We start from the raw sequence: 22,555 nt of genomic DNA, 5'->3' as shown, positions 1-22,555 counted from the left end.
AACAGTATCTTTGGGAGTTGGACCTGGTAGAGGTCGCAAACCAATCAGTTCACAGCAAATGATGAAGTTGCTACTGCCGTTGAGGAGCAGGCCATGAATAACAGTGGTGGTTTCTGCAGTGTGCCTGCTGCATCAAGACACATAGATGTGTTTTATTCAACTGTCTGGAAAATTCTACAGAAGATTCCGCATATCTACCCATTGAAGATAACATTGATTCTGAAATTTCGCCCGCAGGACTTTAAAAGTTAACTGATATTCGCTTTAATATTCCTTGCTCGAGTGGAGTTGGACGTTAGGTGAACGTGGATGATTTTGTGGGAAGTTGGGGTTCACTTTCACCTGAACGAAGCTGTGAATACCCACAATTTCTGTGGATGGACACGCAAAACCGTATGCAATCCCACAAATTCTTTTTCATTAACCTAAAGTTACTGTCTGGTGCGGGTTTACGGCTTCGTTTGTCATGGGACCGTTCTTCTTTGAAGACATTCACGGATCTTGAGACCCGCTGGTATGATAAACAATTTTGTTGTGACACAGCTACAGCAGCGCCTCCCATGGATTCAGTCATTTTCATGCAGGACGACCACACAACGGTCTATCCGTACAGGAAGTTCGTTGAGAACATTTCATGGAAGCCAAAGTGATCAGATTCGTTTCTCACTGCATGGACGCTTCGTTCAACTGGTCTGAGTTCCTGTGACTTCTGGCTCTGGAGATTCTCAAAGACTGGGTTTATCGAGATAATCCTGATAACTTGGCAGCACTGATAGAAAGCATAACGCAGCATGTCTCGACCAGCTGCATTCTACTGTTAACATACTATGCTAACGATGCAACACATTGAATAGGTTGGATAAAACTTGCTATTGGATAGACGCTATCCAAGCAGGGCTACTTTTACAGGTGATTTATGAAGGTTGGTTCTGGAGAATAAGCATTAAGCAATTGGAGGAATACCACGTCACCCAGAGGACTTATTACAATTGGCCACTGAGTAATTTTTGGATCTTTCTGGCTAAAGATAACAAGAGGCATATTGAAGATTTTTTGTGGAAATTCTAAGGAACTGATTTGTCTCTTCAATTTCTTGTGTCCAGCATGGAGTTTTGATTTTTCTATCCTTGCAAACAACTAATATGCCTCCCTAGCTGAATTAATGTTATTGTGAGTGTTTCTTTCGATCCTCTTTTCTTACAGAAGCATCACGCATGATGTATTATCGAAATTGGTGAGGTGTTCTTATAACCAGTTGAGTTTCCATGTTACTAACAAACATCGGGTAAAGGTGGCTCTTAGTGGTGGCGGTGCCACCGTTGATGTTAATAAGATCTATGTAAAAGTTTCTTTATATGGAGTTTTGTTAATTCTAAGGTACAGAAAGTTTTTTTTTTTACTTGGGTGTACTATACGTTAAGGATACTATTCAATTTTATAAACTTGAGTTTTAATCGTTTTTTCGTAAGTAAGTAAATAAGCAAGTAAGCCAAGTTTGCGCACTGAAGTATTTTCAGATCTGAGGCAACTCGTGGTAAAGGTGGCATAAGCTCAAAAAAAAAAAAAAACTTTCTACATCTCTCTCTTATCCTGATATTTTTATTTAATATGGTCAAAACACCTTGTTTCAACTCGTATAGGTAAATATGAGTTCTGCATTACTTCAACCTTGGGATCCATCTCAGCGTCTGGCTCCCACTGAAGAGACTTTAATAAAGGTCGAAACCGGTCTGGGTAGTGGCCCTTCCCTTAATGCAGCATCACACATGTCCGCAAGGAGATGTGCTTTGCATTATCGGAGATACTAAGGCAAGTGATTAGAGCTTACTCCACCTTTAACACAAATTGCCTCAGACATGAAGATACTTCAGCCGCAAACTTTGTTTGCTTGCACCTGGATGAAGAATTAAACTAAATGGATAATTTAGAGTTTAACAAAGTGGAAAATAACTTTCATGTTTGTAAAAGAGTAATAAAATTTATAGGGCAGAGGCACGTAGGGAGGATAAGAACTGCTTGTGAACACAATTTCCACACAGACCGTGCTCGTCAAAGCATAGCTTCGACAGTACACCTTCAAGCTGCTCTATACTCATACTTCCTCCAGGCACGACTTGGCGCAATAAGGAGCAGTATTATTCATCGTTGATCAGTAAATCCCCGAAGTGTTACTAGCAGGTTCTGTTCATTCACTGTTTGGCTGTGTGCCAGCGGAAACCACTTTACTGCTGTACCCTCCAATGGAGGAGCTGCTACTCCCTAGTTCAATAATAGTGTCAGGTTTGTAATTAGGAACTTATGCAACGGGATTATCTAATCTTAGCGCGACAACACTAATCAAATATACTACAGATTAACACCTTTTGTGCGTGGGATTCACAACAAATGTACAAGAAATATATCAGCGGGTTAGTTTCGTTGTCTATCCTTGAAAAAGGATGTTACGTTGAATGAATGGAGTAAAGTAGTTTCCCTTTTAATTGAAAAACTTTAACTGTTATGGGAAGAATACTAAGTAATTAACAAAGGATGCAGTGACACATACAGCTACGACTGAGACAGACTACACCCTCTGTCCAAAAAGATACCGAACTTTTCGAAAATAGAAGAAACTAGTGGCGCCATCTGTTGTATCTTTTTGTTGTCGAAAGCGGCAACCTTCATTAGTGTTGTGCCAACTGTTTATGACATTCGTTCATCAGAAGCCGAGTTATATTGCCAAGAATGTCTGTGTTTTGACGATCGGTCGGTCGTCACGATATTGGTGCTGTACGCGAAGAATTCTCGCTATCAATCGCTTCAAAACTTCGAGGTAAAACTCAGCATTCACCGTTTGGCCAAGCAGAACGAATTCTTTGTTGATAATTCGCTTGGAATCGTAGAAACAAATCAGCATTGGCTTTGCTTTTGACTTCTCCAAGCGACTTTTTTTTCGGATGCCTCTCTTCTGGTGGTCTCCACTCAACACTCTGGAGCTTTGTTTCTGGCTCATACTCAAAACACCACTATTTGTAACCAGTAACGATCGTTTCAAGGAAGTTTGAGTCCTTACAAGCGATTTTAATGAGGTCCTTGCGGTGTTTAATTCGATACATTTTTTTTGGTCTTCGGTCAACATGTGGGGAAAAAATCGCGAATTCAATTTACGAAGGCCCAAACTCTCGGTCAAAATGTTGTGCACAGTTGATTTTTGAATCCCCAATTCATCTTCAATGAATCTATCGGATGATTTCGTGTTTTCTTTGATGAAATCACGCACTTTTTGGATGATGACTTCGCTCAATCTAGTTTTTGGACTGCGCGGCTTTTGATCGTCCTCAAGCGCCTCAGGACCATTTTGAAATCGCTTAAACCACTCGTCAACTTGAGTACGGGATAAGCATTCATCACCGTATGCTTTTTGAAGCATTTGATGCGTTTCGGTAAAACGTTGACCAAGTTTAACACAAAAGTCAATCGCAGCTTTCTATTTGAAACTCATTTTCAGACCGTTCGCCAAAACACACTGTCACTCTTGACACTATAACTCAGCTTCCAATGAAACAAATGCCATAAACAGTTGATACAACACTGATGGAGGTTGCCGCTTTCGACAACTAAAAGATACAACAGGTGGCGCCATTAATTTCTACTATTTTCGAAAAGTTCGGTTTCTTTTTGGACAGATGATGTGTACATGCGCAGACCTATCTATATGCATAGTACTACAGAGTCATTTCTATAAGGATCTCTTTTTTAGAGTTCAATTGTTTGTTGCACATTAGCAATATGGTTTGGTTAGCCATTCTGGTCACCCATGACCAGATTATCTTTCGTAATATCCATAACCTTTTGCCTAAATATATATACAGGGTGTTCGGGATAAATTTGACATATTTATAATTAATTATATTTTTCCGTAAGTTACATGTATTAACACACACTTCTCTTCATTTAAAAGTTTGGACCCTTCTTCATTCATATACAAGATGTCAGAAAGGATGGATAGCTGGAACCCACCTGAATCATGGAAGAGAATAACTTGTATCATGATGATTCGTGCCCGCCATCAAAATAAGGATATTACGACTGCTGCCCAATGCTCCCTGAATACAGTAAAAACAATCAGGCATGAACTAGAGACTTGCAATGGTGACTACGAGGATGTAGCAAGAAGAAAGATCCCTAGCAGACGATCTGATTGCGTTCGTACAGCAGAATTCCTCGCAAATCTGCAGGAACAGGTGTTGAAGAACCCTGGCATTGGAATTCGGGCTTTGTTCGTGGAGTTGCTAACTGTAGTCAAGCCCTGGATAACAAGGGTAGCCAATGGTAGGCCGTATGTATGGCAGCAGGATTCCGCCCCTTGCCACACCTCTGGGAAAAGTCAAAAATGGTTGTCTGAAAATTTCTACGACTTCACCAGTCCAAATGTTTGGCCTCCAAACTCCCCAGACCTTAACCCCATGGATTATTTTGTATGGGGCGCAGTTGAAAAAGACACCAATCGCACTACCAGTAATACAAAAGCCCAGTTAATGGATAAAATTAAAAGAGTTTTTGCGGCCCTTCCCAGGGAGACTGTAGCATCAGCTTGTTCGAGGTTCCGAAGCAGAATTGAAGCTGTGATCGATGCTAATGGTGGTTATTTTGAGTAAATCTTGTTGATAGTATTGTAATTAACTCTGCCTGTAATGTTTTTTTGTCAATTCATTAAATTTAATAGATACAAAGAAGATTTTCTTTTTCCTTACGAAACTGTCAAATTTATCCCGAACACACTGTACTTTTGTGTGTAAACTGCCGTGTTTTCCTGGTCGGTTATCCTAGTTGTGGAAGAAACACAGAATTTACGAGAAGTTCTGTACTTCCTTCGTGGAATTTTTTTTAGAAAAAAAAATCAGCTAACGCCTATGTTGTTCCCGTATAGGGAGTAGGCGGGGCTGAATATCAACAAGCCGTTTATATTCGTAAAATTGTTTCCGTTTTTGACAGTACAGAAAGTATTGAAATACACAATGATCATCAGTGATTACTTTTTAAAATATGTGCTTTTTTTAGATGTCATACAAATACTCGTATTAGTGCAGAAGTAAAGGCAACGTGACTATCTAAGAATTTTAATTTTACTTACAGAAGAATTTGAACATATTTATGTATTGATGGTTGAATCCTCTAACTTTGAACCCTTGAGTCATGGATAGTTTCATATACTCGAAATGTTGAAATGCCTTTAGTTATTTCAATGTTGAATAGATCTACTCATATAAACATCCTTTTCAGTTGTCTAGCAGACTAACGGAATATGCTCAACTCTTTTACTTCGTAAGCTTTCGCATTGGTGTGTGTGTGCCATCCACGTGTGATCAGGAAGATGTACTTAGCATTGTCAAAGCAGGTAAGATGCAGTACTTTTCAACATGTTATGTTATTTCAATATATGCTTTGTTTTACGTGCAGATTCTTTTATATTATATGACTGTTGAGTACTATTATCCGATCGAATTCCTGATAACTTCTAAAAGTTATTAGGACGAAGATGATTTTCATTATCTGGTGAGATCCTGCCTAATAGAAATCCGAAGTGGATTAAAAAAGTCTCAGGTATGATCTGTCGAGAAAGATTTTTAGATGTTCTAAACTTTATCACAACGGAAGTAGTAACACAGTTATGCAATAGATTTCACAACCTGTCGTTAGTGGAATTAACATAAATAAAAAATAAACAGAGCGATAAAACGATGAATATTTGTTCTGTGCTTTCGATGTGTATTTTATGGCAGTGGATGTTTTGGGTTTGAGTTATCCTGAGCTACAGGGAATCTTCATAAAGAATAAACTCTTGCAAAATGCTGCTCGCGCGCACACACACACACACACGCATGCACATTGTTTTTATGATTAAACTCTTATTTGGAAGTTGTTATTTTGTGTTATAGTCTGTCATGTAATCAAATAGTTCTGCAATAATAAACTAGTTTAATTTTATATGCTTAAAATGTTCATAGCACTATACTAAAAGTTAAAGTTGAATAAACGTTTCTTAATAGAATGTATTCTACTAATTGTCGTTGTTTTAGACATAAACTTTTAAAGCATTTAACTTAGTATTAAATATAATATAATTTCTGTCTAGGTTTTTTTTTTATTATTAGAAATGGCCCCCATCAGTACACGTGATATGTATATCCATCAGCCATTTTGATGACCTCAGTTAGAGACAATAATAGCAATAATTATAATAATACCTAAAGCAGTGTTGTTCAGATATTCCATAAACACGTTTTTAAATAAATTTCATTTTTTCCCCCTTTATTATCTGAGCTAATAGCTACTATTGGTCACCAGATAAAGTTATCCCATTTATTTCTGACACTGTCTGTTTGATATATTTCTCACATGATGGCGGCACCAGGGTTCCTAATTTTTAAATATTTTTTACAGAGAAAAGGGACTACAGACTAGGAATATGGCGAGGGTTTATTCATTGCCCTGGTGAATATTTAGAATTTCAAACATACATAAAATAAATAAAAAAAAGCATATAATCATTACAGGTATTAAAATAATTTTGAGCCAAACAGGAAGCGGGATATCAAGTATATATAGAGAAATGCATACAATAAGAAACCGTTCTTTTCAAAAATAGAAGAAACTAGTGGCGCCATCTGTTGTATCGTTTTGTTGTCGAAAACTGCCACCTTCATTAGTGTTGTGTCAGTGTGTTTTGACGAACGGTCGGAAAATGAGTTTCAAACAGAGAGCTGCGAGTGACGTTTGTGTTAAACTTGGTAAACGTTTTACCGAAACGCATCAAATGCTTCAAAAAAGCATACGGTGATGAATGCTTATCACGTACTCAAATTTACGAGTGGTTTAAGCCAGTGCTTCCCAAACTTCTGGATGCCAGGGCCTCCTTTGGAAAAATTAAAATATTTCATGGCTCCCCCTCGAACAAAATGGTAATATATATTATTATAATATTTATTGTATTTATATTCAATACACAGCGAATATTGCAAAAATCAAATGCAAATATTACATTTTTAGCATCTTACATATACATGACACATTATCACATATTTTTATATAGATAGATATATTGTTATTGTACATTTGCAGTACAAGCACATGAAACGTAAAACGATTAGTAATAAAGAAAGAATTAAAAACATAAAAGAAGTTTAATAATTTAATGTGATGGAAGAGTTTCAATACTGCTACACCAATATCAGGTGAAATATTTAAACTGCAATTCTTAGATTTCTGGCTTGAAATGAAACTTATATGAATCAGCATATATTTACTAATATTCATCAATTGTTTTCATTATTTCACGGCCACCCTCAACAAAACCTACGGCCACCAAGGAGGCCATGGCCCACAGTTTGGGAAACGTTGATTTAAGCGATTTCAAAGTGGTTGTGAGACTCTTGAGGCCGACGAAAAGCAGGGCAGTGCAAAAATCTGGACTGAGCGAAGTGTACATCCAAATGCGTGATTTCATCAAAGAACCCCGAAATCGTTCACGAGATTAATTGAAGATGAATTTGGATCCCGAAATCAATTGTGCCCAACATTTCGACCGAATATTTGCAAGAATATCGTGATGCACGCAGCCGGTCACTTTTGTACGATAATGCACCATCTCATCGTTCGAACATTGTGAGACAGTTTTTGAGAAAAAACCAAATTTTTGTGTTGAATCACTTGTATATTCACCTGATTTAGCACCCTGTGACCTCGTTCTCTTTCCCGGACTTCATTTGCCGATGAAAGGAAAGCGATACGACACCATCGAGAACGTTCAAGCGACAGTAACCACGACCCTCAACAGTATCCCAAAAACCGACATAAAAAACTCATTTGACGAATTAATTGACCGTGCCAAACGCTGTATCGAAACTGAGGGAGAGTATATTGATTGAAATAAATGATTTGAATAATTATAATTGGCCTGTTTTATTTTCTATCAAAAGTTCAGTTTATTTTTAGACAGCGAGTGTATGTTTCTTATTCAACCCGAGTTCCATTGTCGATTTTTCCAACTCGATTATTAGTTACAGGATTATCGACTGACTGGGAAAATGGAGGATGAAAGAAATGCCCTACAAAACATTTCTAGAATACGTTTTTCTATTTTCCAGCTCAAGAAAGATCTGGAAAAATCTCGACCCTTTAACAGAAGGGATGTTATTAAGGGCTAAAGAGTGCCTGCGTTAAATTATATGCAAGTAGAATTCTTGGTGTGTCTACTCTCTAAAAACGATAGTGTTGATGCACACACAATAAGCTATGATGAGTCAATTTTATTTCAATCTGAAATTTTTTCCTTTACTTAGTTACCAGCGAATTCGAGCTCAATATAACGGTTCCCAGATGTGAAATGAAGGATGAGATGGTAGTCAACTATGAACAGATAGCGATATTGTAAGTTGTTTTACTCTTTACTTGATGTTGTTGCTTTTAAACCTTAAGTTCATTCGATTAAATCTTAGAAAATGAAATGTTTCGCCAATTAAAAAATTATATATAAGTTATGCAGGTTAGTTTGTAATTGTTACGCTCACACTATTTCATTCTTCCTTTCATTTATCTCTTTTTTGGTATTGCTCTCATTTTATTTATTTATAAATGCATATTCAACATGATCAAGCATGATGCCAGTTCATTTATTATAATAATCTCCATTACATCGAATAATATTAAATACTATTAATAAGAAAGGACGGAGGTGGAGATTGCAAAGGAGCAATTTGGCTTCATGCCTGGTCGATCGACCACAAATGCTATCTTTGGGTTACGACAGATGATGGAAAAGTTTCGAGAGAAGCAACGGGAGCTACACCTGGTTTTTATTGATCTGGAGAAAGCGTATGATAGAGTTCCAAGTCAAAAATTCTGGAGGTGTCTGAGAGAGAAGAAGGTAACGGAGAAATATGTCATGCTGGTTTCAGTGGATGTACGGAAATATGAAGACAAGAGTTCGAACCTGCCTGGGAGAGACAGAAAGTTTACCAGTGACAGTTGGCTTGCATCAAGGGTCAGCATTAAGTCCGTTCCTGTTTAATATTGTGATGGAGGTGGTGACGGAGGAGGTGAGAGAAGATGCGCCTTGGACAATGTTGTGCGCGAATGACATCGTGCTGCGGGCAGAATCAAGAGAAGAAGCGGGAACTATACTGGAAAGATGGAGAAAAGTACTGGAAGAGAGAGGTATGCGACTGAGCAGAAGTAAGACAAAGTATATCTGTTGCACAGTGGGCGGCGGCCAGGAAAAAATCTGGAGCTGGAAGGAAATGTCATCAGGAAGGTGATGGACTTTAGATACTTACAGTGGATGAAGATGGAGGAGCCGAGAAGGAAGTGGGATGCAGGATACAAGCGGGTTGGAGGAACTGGAGGGAGATGGCTGGAGTGCTATGCGATAAGAGGGTGCCGATCAATCTGAAAGGCAAAATCTACAGGACAGTAGTGAGACCAGCTATGACGTATGCTATGGATACTGTGGTCCAGAGGAAAAATAACATCAGCAAAATGGAGGTAGCGGAGATGAGAATGCTTAGGTAGATGTGCGGTGTGACCAGAAAGGATCATCTGAGAAATGACTATGTAAGAGGAACGATGAAAGTTACGAACTTAGGAGCAAAGATACAGGAGGCGAGATTGAGATGGTTTGGTCATGTGATGAGGAGGGAGGAAGAGTATGTGTGGAAGAAAGGTCATGCAGATGGATGTGCAGGGGAAGAGGAAGCGCGGGCGGCTAAAGAAGAGATGGAAGGAGTTGGTGGAGGAGGACTTGAGGATGAAGAACTTGGATATGGCTACAGCCCAAGACAGGAGGTTGTGGAGGAGACTCACCACAAACAGCGACCCAACTTAAGTGTGAAAAGCTGCGGGAGAAGAAGAATATTAATAAGAAAAGCATGTGCAATGCATAGTGCTTATTATTCACTGATACTGTATTCTTACTTCGTATAAATTTTTCAGGAGTCAACGATAGCAATTAATAATAAGAATATCCCTCAATTAAAAAATTACAGTTAACAGTATGCTGATTCTCGACATTTATTTATTTAATTTTTCAAATTAAAGTTACGATGTAGTTATTAGTTGTTATAAATCTTGAAATAATAAAGTAAAGCAGTGTTTTTAGTTTCTCGTTTTTAGGTCTGTCTTGTCCATATTAGCAGCAATGGTAATATTAGGGACGTGTCTGGATTTATATTTTACTTTCACTTGCCCTGCTTCGGAGAAGAAGATTACAAGTAAGTAGTCGCATCTGTTTTTTTCTGTCATGCATAAGATACGCAGTTTTTCACAGCTCATGTAATTCATGTAAATATTCGCAAAACAGCCTCCTAATGAAGGCACGTTGCTTATATGTTCATAGCAAAGTACGAAATCTAACATTGTACGCAACGCCTAGACTTGAAACATTGTTATTATTATTATTATTATTATTATTATTATTATTATTATTATTATTATTATTATTATTATTATTATTATTATCAAATCCCTTGGAGTTTCAGAACATTGTGATGTTCACATATTAATGTAAACAAAAATTAAAATAAAATAAGAAAATGAAATAAATAAATAAATAAAAATAGAATAGAAAAATAAAGTCTAAAATCAGCACTTTATCATATTAATAAATTAAATTCAGTTTATTTTAATTCGCGTTTTCAAGTGGATTTAATAGATTTTTGGTCTGGTCTTCATGATGATTGTAAATAGTTATTAGGGTAACGAAGTAATTTTCTAACACTTCAATGTAATAAATGGATTTTTTTTTCTTTCTGTTGATCTCGGTTGAGTTGTGATGTCTTAGCTTGCATCCTCGAAGCTTTTTAGTAAGGTTATCTGAGGATGACACCAGTTAGATATCTTTTATTGATTTGATTGCTGTGGAAGTAGGCTGATCTTTGAGAGGTCAAATGAATGATCTGAAAGGTCTGATGAAAATGAAATTGAAGATATATTCTTGGTGTTATTACGTCTGACTTGATGGTTCACATTCATTTTTCCTGTGGTATTCTTTTTGAACTAATTAGGAGACTTTTTTTCACTCTGGAAACCTTTCTATGTCTTCTAAGCTTTTGATGTGTATCGGCTTTGAAGTTTGTGACTTCCTCAAGAATATCTTGGCATCTCTGATCCACAAAAATTGGTACATTTTTTCTGTTTTTGGTTTTCTTGCTTGGTAGAACAGATTCTGGTTGAATAGTGTTAAATATTCGGATAGGAAGATTGGTGTATTGTCTTGAAATGCGTTCAAGTCATTGGCAACTGGTTTTTTCTGTCTGCTGGCTTTTATGAGAGTGTCTCTTGTGGACTTGCTCTTAAGACGAACTATGACTGGTGCGGGTCATGACAAGGCTTGTTTTTTGCTCCTCTTAGGAATCCGATTTACGATCTGAATGTCGTTATGCTGTACGGGGATGTCAATTGCATGGCCTAACTTTAAAACTACATCTCTGAGGTTTTCTGTAGATACAGTTTCAGGAAGACCGTTTATAACAAGATCTTTATATTAAGTTCAGGGGATAATAAATCCCTCATTATTTTAAAGCCGGATACGAAACTCGGAAATCGAAATCCATCAAAAATTAAGAGTTTCATGCCGAAGAATTACTGGCGAGTCCAAGCGTAAGTCAACACCTGGGTAGTACAATACTAGGGCAACTCGGAGCAAAGGTGGAGTTTGCCCTAGTGTTGTACTGCGTCACTATCCTTAATATTTTATCATAATGTAAAACGCAGCTCCCAGGAGATGTATTACTGTTTTACATTATGAGGAGAGGTCACTACCCAGACCGGTTTCGACGTTAATTGAGGTCTCATCAGTGAGTAGGTAGACCTGGAATATGAAGGTCTAAGTGAATCGAACTTACATATACCCCTACAAACGAATTGCGACTGCTGTACCCATATATTATTATTACTACGATAAAGAGCTAAAAAGCTTTAGCCTCTTGGCTATTTATCGAAGATCTTTGTATTTTTGCTGATTTAAAAGGTTCGTATTGTACTTTTAGGGCATTACGTTCTTGATGAAGTTAGTGCGTTAATGCTGATTCTAATGTCTTTTACCGTTTGCAAGACTTTGTCATTACTAAATTATTATGTTCACCTAATCTTCATATTCGCTAGATTTTTTTGTTATTTGTTTGTTCTGTTTATCAAAGAGTTCTTGCACAAGATCTACTAAGCTGGCTTTTATAAGTTTTATATTAGTATATTGAAGGAGTTCAAATTATAGGCACTTCCATTCCTCAAGTGTTGCATTGGATTTACTTTGCCAGGTTGTTGCTGAAAGGCCGGCACATGTGAACTGTAGAATCCTACTGCATTTCTTACAGGTTATATGATTTCCATCGTACGTTAACTCCTTCAGGCATTTGATGCACTTCATGACTCACTTTTCTTCCCTTGAGCAATGGTCGTGTGATTGTAAAGATGGCGACGTCCTTTATACTTCCCTCGTTGTTGACCACGGTCCTCTGTTCAGTTTTAAGCAGTGTATGCATACACACCACCATATGTATGCAATAATAATAATAATAATAATAATAATAATAATAATAATAATTATAATTTTTTTTTTTTTTTTTTTTTTTTTTTTTTTTTTTTTGATATACAAAATGCAGTGTACATTTTATAAATATGAGTATACATTTTTTTTTTATACTAGCTAAATATGGATTGGCATCAATGTGCACTCAATTCACGATACAATGCAGTAATGCAGCATACACTCACAATTCAATAGTAATAATAATACTTTTTTTTTTTACATTTCATTATGTCTCAGTATAAGTTACATACAATAATAATATTTACAGTATTTACAATATGGATTATATACTTTTTTTTTTTTTTTTTTTTTTTTTTTTATGTCTCAGATGAATTGCATACATAGTTGCTGTAGTAATTATATGTATATAATATTTATAACGCATTACAAGTGTGTATAACAGATACTTGCAAGTTAGTAATTTTCTTCCTCGAAGCTTAGCAGAGCTTATCTGAGGAAGATAATAGATGACAGAGGGTGGTGGTTTTATGGTTGTGTTCCTATAGTGGTCACAAGCCAGGTGTTGATTTTACTGTTTGTTGGTACATGCTTAAGACTTCGACTGCTATTACAGTTTAACTTTTTTTTTTTTTTGTGAAAATAGGGTTGGATTTAGACATGGTGTGTTTGTTGCTTTGTGTTCTTGTAGTGATAGTTTTTGGAGAGGGGGGGGTTGTCATAGGTTTTTTTTTTTTTTTGTGTGTGTGTGTGTGTGTGTGTGTGTGTGTGTGTGTGTGTGTGTGTGTGTGGTGGGGGAGAGAGAAACAGGAATTGCTCTAATTTTCATTCTCACAATAATATTTATATAGTGCCTGTTTCAGCTCTCTGTATGTTCCTAGGTTTCTGTTGTCGAACGGCAGTTTGTTTATCATGTCAGGTACGTAGAAGTTTCGGGTGGCTTTGCCGTGATGATTGTTGTACTTATATGTTATGTAGTTTGTTGACTGTGGTCTTGTTATTTGATATGTTGTTCTGGTTACTCTATATGTTGGACTGTAGTAGTGTTTTAACATGACTGTGTAGTGGCGTAATTGTTTCACCTTAAATATTTTGTGTTTTGTCCGTGCTTCCTGCATAAGAGTGGGTTGTTCCCAGAATATCAGTTTTATCATTTTATCTTGCAACCATTGTAGCCTTTTAAGTCTGTAGTCTGCGCAGAATGCGTATGATGTGATTGCATATCTTAAAATGTTTTCACATAGTGCTTTATAGATTAGTATTTTTATGTGGGTTGGGGCAATGTCTTTTAATCTGTATAGTTTGCTTGCTATTATCCTAAGCTTGGTATGTAGGTAGTTTGTATGGCTATTCCAACTTTGATCTGCATCGAAGTGAAGTCCAAGGTAGCGTGTTGTTTTCACCTGTGTGATGGTTGTGATTTTAGGTTCTGCACTTTGTGTATAGGAGGATGAATGTTTGATAGTGAGATATTTTGTTTCTATGGGCAGGGTTTGGGGGTTTTTGAATATCATTAGCTTTGTTTTTCCAGGGTTTATATATATGCCGTTTTCGGTTAACCAGTTAGTGATTTGATTGATGTCGTGTTGCATATTTTTGTAAGCGATATTTGCAGTGTTGTGAATGGATACTATGGCAGTGTCGTCTGCATACTGGAAGATTTTACTTTTTAGGGGGAGTTGGCTTATGTCGTGTGTGTATATGTTAAATAGAATGGGAGATAGGACAGCTCCTTGCGGTACTCCACAGGTTACTTGTACCTCTTTGCTGTGTGCTGATCCTATACGTGTGATGTGCTTTCTGTTTTTCGTGTATGCTTTAAACCACTGGAGTAGACGACCTCCAATTCCGATATGGGTAAGTTTCGTTAACAAGGTTTTATGTGTTAGGGTGTCAAATGCTTTTGTTAGGTCAATGAATACCACTAATGTTATTCTGTTTTTATCCAATGCAGAGTTTATTAGATCTGTGAAATCTTCCAGGAGTGTTGCTGTTCCTTTATTTTTTTGAAAGCCATATTGTGTTTTGGGTATGATTTGAAATTTTTCAACGTATGTGGAGAGTTTCTGATGTACAATGCGCTCCATGATTTGGTTGATTACAGGCAGCGTGGCGATAGGTCTGTAATTACTTATTATGTTTCTTTTTCCCTGTTTGTGTATGGGTGTGATTAGTGCAGTCTTCAGTGTTTCAGGTATGTGTCCCGTTTCGAAGATTTTATTTAACAGTTTTTGTATAACTGGGAGTAGGTCGGTTGAGTGTTTCTTGATGTCTTTTGGTCTGATTCCGTCTATCCCCGGTCCTTTGTTAGGATTAATTTGTTGAATTGCCAGTGATAGTTCTTCTTTTGTTACTGTGGGGAACCACATCGACTGGGTTGCTCGTGGACCTAGTGGAGAATGTTCGTGTGTGTGAGGAAAGGTTGTTTCTTGTAGCTTTTGGAGAGAGTTCACGAAGTGCTGATTAAAGTTGTTTGCCAACTGTTTGAGGGATTTGGGGTCGCAGGCAAAGCTGTGTTTTATTGTTTCTGTGGCAGTGGTTCTGTGTATATTGTCCAGCATTTCATTAATCAGGTGCCAGGTTTCCTTTATGTCGTTCTGTGCTGTTGTTAATTTGTTGCTGTAATAGTTTCTTTTTGCCGTTCGAATCTGGGTTGTTAGGAGATTCCGTTTTCTTTTGTATTCAGTTTTTAAAGCGATATTGTTCGGTGACTTCTTAAGTTGTTTCCATAGGGCATCTTTTCTTTGTATGTCTGTTAGTATGTTGTCTGTTATCCATGGATTTTGTTTCGTTTGAGGGCGTATTTTTATTTTTGTTAATGCTTTGTTGTATATTTTGTTAAATGCAAGTTTAAGATTATTATATACAGCTTCAGCAGAGTCTAAAGATGCTATCTGCATCCAGTCTGTTTTTCTGATTTCATCGTTCACTATTGCTTCGTTTACAATGCTATGATACTGTTTTGTAGTCTCAGTGATTTTTATGGGTTCTGGTTCAGTGTGTAACTGCAATGCTGTGAAATAATGGTCTGCTAGTTTGCATGTTATGACGGCTGCTGTGTGGCTGTTTGGAGGGGCCCTTATATTTATATGATCAATGCAAGTTGAGGTTGTTGTGTTTCCGACTATCTCTTCTCGTGTATACGACTGTATGGATGGGGTTATGTTGTATGCCGATAATAGGTCTAGGTATTGTTCTGTGTTGTTATTTATGTTCCTAATGTTTATATTAATGTCTCCTATTATTATCAAATATTTTGAGATGCCTACTTTCGTGGCTGAAAGCCATCTGTTTAGTTCTTCTAGGAATTTTGTGGTGCTTAAGTTGGGTGGTCTGTATATTGCGTTTAATATCAGGGAGTTTTCTTGTTTGATGTTTTTAATTTCGATGCATATGTTTTCTGCGTATTCTAATTTATAGTTTATTTCTGTTACTTCTAGTTTATGTTTGGTAAATATTATTATACCACCGCCTCGTTTTGTTTGTCTGCAGTGTTTGTGTTGTTGGAAGTGTGGCATTTGGTAGGAGGATGCCTCTTCGTTTGTCGTAGATACTTCAGTCAGTATTAAAATGTCTATTTCGTCTATATCTTCCTTCAAATAAGCTTGCAGGGTCAGCCAGTATTTTTGAATGCTTCTGATGTTGATGTGGAGAATAGATAGTCCTTTTTTGGGGATTGTCAGTTGTTTCCATTCTGATATTGATTTCAGAATGTGGCAATTATCATGTTCCGGGGTGATTACGTCTGCTTGATGGTGTGCTTCCATGTTGGTTGGGGTGCTGGTCCTTCTTTACGAGTTGTCAATATTCCTTTCAATGTGACAGCCTGTTGAGGTCATCTACGGATTTTATTTCGATTGGTTTTGAGTCTTGTGTCTTTCTAAGGAATATTTTGCTGTCTCTTATCCATATAAACTGGTAATTGTTTTCTGTTTTTACTTTCCTTGCTTGGTAGAATATTTTCTGATAGTGTGGAGTAAGGTATTCAGACAAGTATATTGGGGTGTTGTCGTGGTCTCCTTTCAGATCCTTTACTACTGGATTTTTAATCTTGCTAGCTTTTATAAGCGTAGTTTTTGTTAGGCTGTTGGTGAGTCGCACTACGACGGGAGGTGGACGGGTATTATTTTCTCTTTTCCTTTTTTGTGGTAACCGATGCACTGACTGGATGTCTCTTGGTTCAATGGGGGAGCCTATTTTTTGGCTTAGTTGTATTACAGTGTCTCTTAGAGGTTCCGTAGCTATTTCTGGGAGACCATTTATGAGGAGGTCATTTTTGTGCTGCTGTTGGTTTGAGAGCTCGTACTGTTGCTTTAGAGAGTTTAGTTCTTGCCGTAGGTCCGTTGTTTCTTTAATTAAATTATGCTGTCTTTCAGTTAGCTCTTTGATGCAGTTTTTAATTTCTCTAACGGTCTTATTATTTAATTATAATAATTATATATAACGGTAACTTATATAACGGTATTATTAATAATAATAATAATAATAATAATAAATTGCTTAATATTAAATTTTCTAAACAGATAACGTTATAGTTATTATTAATCGTTTCCTGAGCTAGTCGAAGTCTGACAGAGACGAGTAAGTATTTTCTTCCATGTTTCTCAGAAAAATGGATTGTAGGACTCGCACTATTTCAAACAATACCAGTGTTAAGGTAAGGTAAGGATCACAAGATTTCGACTCTTGTATGCTGTACTCTCTTTCTTGTCCCAATTGAAAATCACCAATAGCCACGTTGTCCTTTCGGTGAAGATTGACAATAGTGGAGACCGAAGTTCTCTTGCCTCGATTTTATAAAAGTATAACTAAAATACCTTCTTTCTAGGAATAAAAAAGGCGTTAGTGGTTTATAATTATATTTATAATACAAAACACACAAAAATCTGAACCTTAAAATGAACTAACATTAATACAAAACAGTTAGTTTATTTTAAGGTTCAGTTAATGTATGTTGAAGTACATAATAATAATTATTATTTTCTCCCTTTCAGGTCTTCTCCCTCAACTTTTATTGTGCTTCTCCTGTTACATGAATACGAAGAAGCTTTTCGATACTCGAACATCTTCGGACAGCTTGCGGATGTTACATGGAATTCGGTTTTTTTCTATGACGTGGATCATACTGGGACATGAATACTTCTATGCCAACTTTAATATTTTCCGTACGTCCGCTAATGTTACGTAAAAATTCTTACTGCAAGTAAGTTTAAGATTGAAAGTGTGCGTGTGTGTGTTTCCTTAAGTAAAAAAAAAGTATATCAGAAAGATGGAACGATTTATGTGTGTTCCTCTGTAAAGTTTTGAACCGAGTAAATTCCACACACAAAAGTTATTCTCAATAGCCTCCCCTAGAAGGAGTTATGTTTTTTTTTTAATTCTTATCTTGTTCAAGTCTTGTGACTCATTATCAGTTAAAGCTACTGCATTATTTCCTGTGTTAAAATTAAATGCGCTCTTTCCATTCTTAACATATGTCACTGGATATTCCTAATCCAATAACATATGTGGAGCTCAGCGAGTGCAACTCAAATTCCATTAGCAATTTGAGCTGCACTCGCTAAGCCACATGATAGATTTCGAACAACGTTGAGTGCTATTCTTCAAGCAGTCTTTCTAGACTTTTTGTTCATTTCAACTGAATTCACAGTTAGTGAATTTTCGATGCAGGCAATTATCCAGCCCTTTTAAAAAAGCTGCGCAGCTCAAACTCGATCATAGAATACACATACGAACGTATATAGAAATAAGTAATCATTCTGGGTTAACTATAATCTTATGCTTGACTTGTACCGCTTTATTTGTCAGAAAATAGGTGCAGGGGACTCATCCTTTGCTAGCAGGAAAAGTCTGAAATTAAAATCAAATGCGGTGGTGGCTCGTGGCTTGAAATCGTGGGGGTGCTGCAGCTTTTGAAATATACATACACATTGTAAGTAGAGTTGATACGTGTTTGGATAAAATATCAAAATTATGGTAAAAATTTAAAAAAAAAATTAAACATGAAAATATATTGTTTATTATCGATAAAATTATACAGTTTGGCATAATTCAAAATTACTTAAAAATAAAATCCATTATCATAACCCCAATAATGTTCTAAAATAAAAACTATAACAAATGTTACGTCTTTAATTGTAATGTCCAAATATTTAAAGAGACGGAGTAAACACGATAAGCACTACGAACACTACTATTGTTTCAAACTGAATATAAACAACAGAGGAACTGCGCAACGGACAGTGCCGCATTACGCTAATAGCTCGCATCTCACTATGACGTGCATATTCTTGCGCGCGTACAATATGACACTGTGGTAAACACAGTGCTGCTAGCGCCCTCCCAAGTACTATATTGAAATAAGAATTGGGGTAGCACTATATTTTAGAGAAATAGAAATATGTATACATCTCAATACGCGTTTGGGGTGGGGGGGGATGAGTTGTCATAATATTTTCTTCCTTTCTAACATATTAATCCACTCTAGATGCGGGTTGTCGTATTTGAACGTTTTACCCAGTAGTGATTGACAAATATCGGTACTATTTTTTGTGTTTATTTTTTAACTATCCGATTGTTTAAATTTTTTATTTATGATTAAAGATAACGCATATTCACATGCATAAATTAAAATTAAATAATTTAGTGTGAAAAAAAATAAATTTTTGTTATTAATGCAAATCACGACTCCTAGTTTTAGGAATTTTAATTTTTTTGGGCACTACAGATATGCAATCGTATTGATTATGCTTCCCATGCAAAAAAATTGAATGAGTGATAAAGTACAATCTCATAAAGTACTATGATACTTTCAAGTATAATTTGCTTTCTGTCCAAGTGAAAAAAAACATGATCAGTTATTTAATAATAAACAGAATATCCAAAAGAAAATATTCGAAATTTTAGACTAAATATATACGAGCAAAAGTCCTTATTAGTTTTGTGTTACTGTTACTTTTGTAATTTTTAATAAGCTAATTACCATGTACTGAAGAAATCTTTCCTTTTCTTTCAGGTAGTCTACAGGCCGTCATAGATTTTGGAAGAGATTTTTCATTTCAAGTGATTATTAATGCTTCGGTTGTTGTGGACACATTCTTCTTTATCAGGTAGTTGATAACAGAGTGCACCTCTATGTTAGTGTGTGGCGCTCGCAAGAGAACTAGAAAGCACGTGTCCTTAATCCGTTTTTTCCCAAGTGGGGTGGGGGGGGGGGGGGGTGGGGGGGGGGGGGGGTGGGGGGGGGGGGGGGTGGGGGGGGGGGGGGGTGGGGGGGGGGGGGGGTGGGGGGGGGGGGGGGTGGGGGGGGGGGGGGGTGGGGGGGGGGGGGGGTGGGGGGGGGGGGGGGTGGGGGGGGGGGGGGGTGGGGGGGGGGGGGGGTGGGGGGGGGGGGGGGTGGGGGGGGGGGGGGGTGGGGGGGGGGGGGGGTGGGGGGGGGGGGGGGTGGGGGGGGGGGGGGGTGGGGGGGGGGGGGGGTGGGGGGGGGGGGGGGTGGGGGGGGGGGGGGGTGGGGGGGGGGGGGGGTGGGGGGGGGGGGGGGTGGGGGGGGGGGGGGGTGGGGGGGGGGGGGGGTGGGGGGGGGGGGGGGTGGGGGGGGGGGGGGGTGGGGGGGGGGGGGGGTGGGGGGGGGGGGGGGTGGGGGGGGGGGGGGGTGGGGGGGGGGGGGGGTGGGGGGGGGGGGGGGTGGGGGGGGGGGGGGGGTTTTTCTCCGAGTTTCTCTTCCACAATTTTTTAAGTATTGGTGTGTACTCCTGTTTTCATTCTTCTTTAACATTTTCTACTACTGTTGTGTCTGCTTATTTCATTTAAACTGTCTTTCAAAGTACTTACGCCAGAAATTTAGAATCTCCTTATCATCACTATTGATGTTACCTTTATTATTATTATTACGTGACACCTTCAAGGAGTCCAGAGACTCATCGAGGGAGGACACCTACTCTGCATCTGTATCCACAACTCAATCCACCAACTACATCAACGCCATCTACCGCCTGTTCCCACCACAAGTGCTTCCACAGACAATCACAAACGTCCATGCCCACGGCGGGATTCGAACCCAGCAATCTTTTGGCTGCAGAGTGGATACGCTAACCGCTCGGTATCTTTGATTCCATTAGCAGTATACTTTCCTCCATTTAATTCTAAGCTCTTTGAATTGCATCCAAGACATTTTGCTGCTTCCTGATATTTAACTTTTATATTCTCTTACCAAATTCTTCCCATGACTTTTGTTTAGTTACTTTTACACATCGCTTAGCTCTGTACATTTTTCTCTGTATTCTTGTAGGGCCTTCCTATCTTTTTAACTATTTATTTAATTAGTTATCTAACTATAAATTTAACTGTTTTTATATATTCAGTTGTTTTCACTGTGATATTCATTTTTACCTTAATTAAAACTAAGTGATGATCACTTCTAACTTCAAGTCCTCTACTCGTGTGTACTGAACTAAAATCAAGATATCACTATCAAAAATAACATAGTCGATGAAGGTTCTTATTTTTTTGTGTATTCTCTTCACCGCTTTGTGTAACCACCTGTTACGTGTGGGATAATTAGATGTTTTTACACACTAAAACACCATTTCTGCCCCTAGAATGAATATCGCATAGATTTGGAGTTCAGCATCTTGTACGTGGAGATGCAGAAAATATTATGCCATCTTTAAAAGGCAAATGTGGATTGGATTCTATATTAGTGTGTACAATTTCGTAAGTGACAGCGAGGTTTAAACTAAATGAAAATATTTATTGAAAATTTTTGGCATGGCATTTTAAAATACAAGGGATGAGAGGCTATTAGTATGACAGTATTGTGTTATAAATGACACACAAAACCTTTATTATCACAGCCATTTTGCTTCACATCTTTTGAGTCCAATATGCGTACTGTGTTATTTTCCGAAAATTCATCTGATTCTTTCTTTTGGATTATCTCTTTAGTTGAACGATACATTGCTCTGAGGAAGATCTTTTCAAGACTCACCAGAGGGCATTCCAGTAATAGGCAGAGACTAAATGCAATGGCATAACTAACGACAACGAATCCAAAGTATGAAAAAACCTGGTGGGAAAGAAAAGAAACAGGTAAATTTTAATTTCTCGTGAATGCGTCAGAAATTTCAGTATTTAGAATTGATTGTGAACAGTTTAAATAATTGGAGTGCATTGTAAGGTTTTCCTCTTAGTAAGTTGTGAGCATATTTCACTCAATTAATAAGTTAATGTTAGACTATTAATGTTGATGCATATTTCCATATACATATACGAGGGACGTTCATAATGTAAATTTCGTTTTTAAACATTTTTGCTGCGATCGCAATGTTGATTCCTTAGCAAGGCGTTGTTGCCATTTTCAGACGTTCTCGCAGTGCGTACGCTTCTTGGTGTGTGTTTATAATGTCTAAGAAAATCCGTTTCTCAAATGCGAGGAACGTTTTAATCAAGGAAGGAGAGGTGTGCACGATGATGAACGGCGTGGGCGACCATCTTTAATGGCTGACGATTTGGTGCGTTCAGTTGAAGAGAAGGTTCGACAGAATAGGGGATCACTATGACGTCACTCTCGCTGCAATGTCCAGAAGTTTCACGTTCATGTCTTCATGAAATTGTGTCGGAGAAACTGAATTATCAGAACAATTCCATCATCCCTCATATACTCATGACCTCGAGACCAGCGACTTTCACCTTTTCAAACATCTGAAATCTTTCCTTGGTGGCCGGCGGTTTCAAGACATCGACGAGGCCAAAGAAGCAGTCAGTACTTAGTTTGCATCACAAGCGGCAAACCTTCTACGACGAAGGTATACATCTCTTGGTACCCCGTTATGATACGTGCCTGAACAATGGCAGAAATTATGTACAAAAGTAGTGAAAGATGTCTACTTTAACTTCCAATAAATGGGACAAATCGGCTTCTGCAATTCATGTATACTAATGCCAGAAGTATTAGGAACAAGAAGGGAGAATTTTTGGCCTTGGTTGGCACTTCTAGACCACAGGTTATTGGCATTAGTGAAACATGGCTGAGGATGT

General features: G+C 37.8%; 1 protein-coding gene across 1 annotated transcript in view; it reads right to left on the bottom strand.

Moving 5' to 3' along the window:
- Positions 1–21,294: 21,294 nt before the first annotated feature.
- Positions 21,295–22,555, bottom strand: part of LOC150092310 (nose resistant to fluoxetine protein 6-like) — a 34,438-nt gene continuing 33,177 nt past the window's right edge. The window contains exon 15 of the mRNA XM_090415089.1: positions 21,295–21,584. Coding sequence (XP_090271215.1) covers positions 21,339–21,584 — 246 coding nt within the window. The 3' untranslated portion in view covers positions 21,295–21,338. The remainder of the gene's footprint in view (positions 21,585–22,555) is intronic.

This window comes from Typopeltis vanoorti, chromosome 26 (genome assembly GCF_054136105.1).
Source record: "Typopeltis vanoorti isolate ZY-2024b chromosome 26, IOZ_Tvanoo_1.0, whole genome shotgun sequence".
Classification (NCBI taxonomy): domain Eukaryota; kingdom Metazoa; phylum Arthropoda; class Arachnida; order Uropygi; family Thelyphonidae; genus Typopeltis; species Typopeltis vanoorti.
This window is presented reverse-complemented; position numbering and strand designations above follow the sequence as displayed.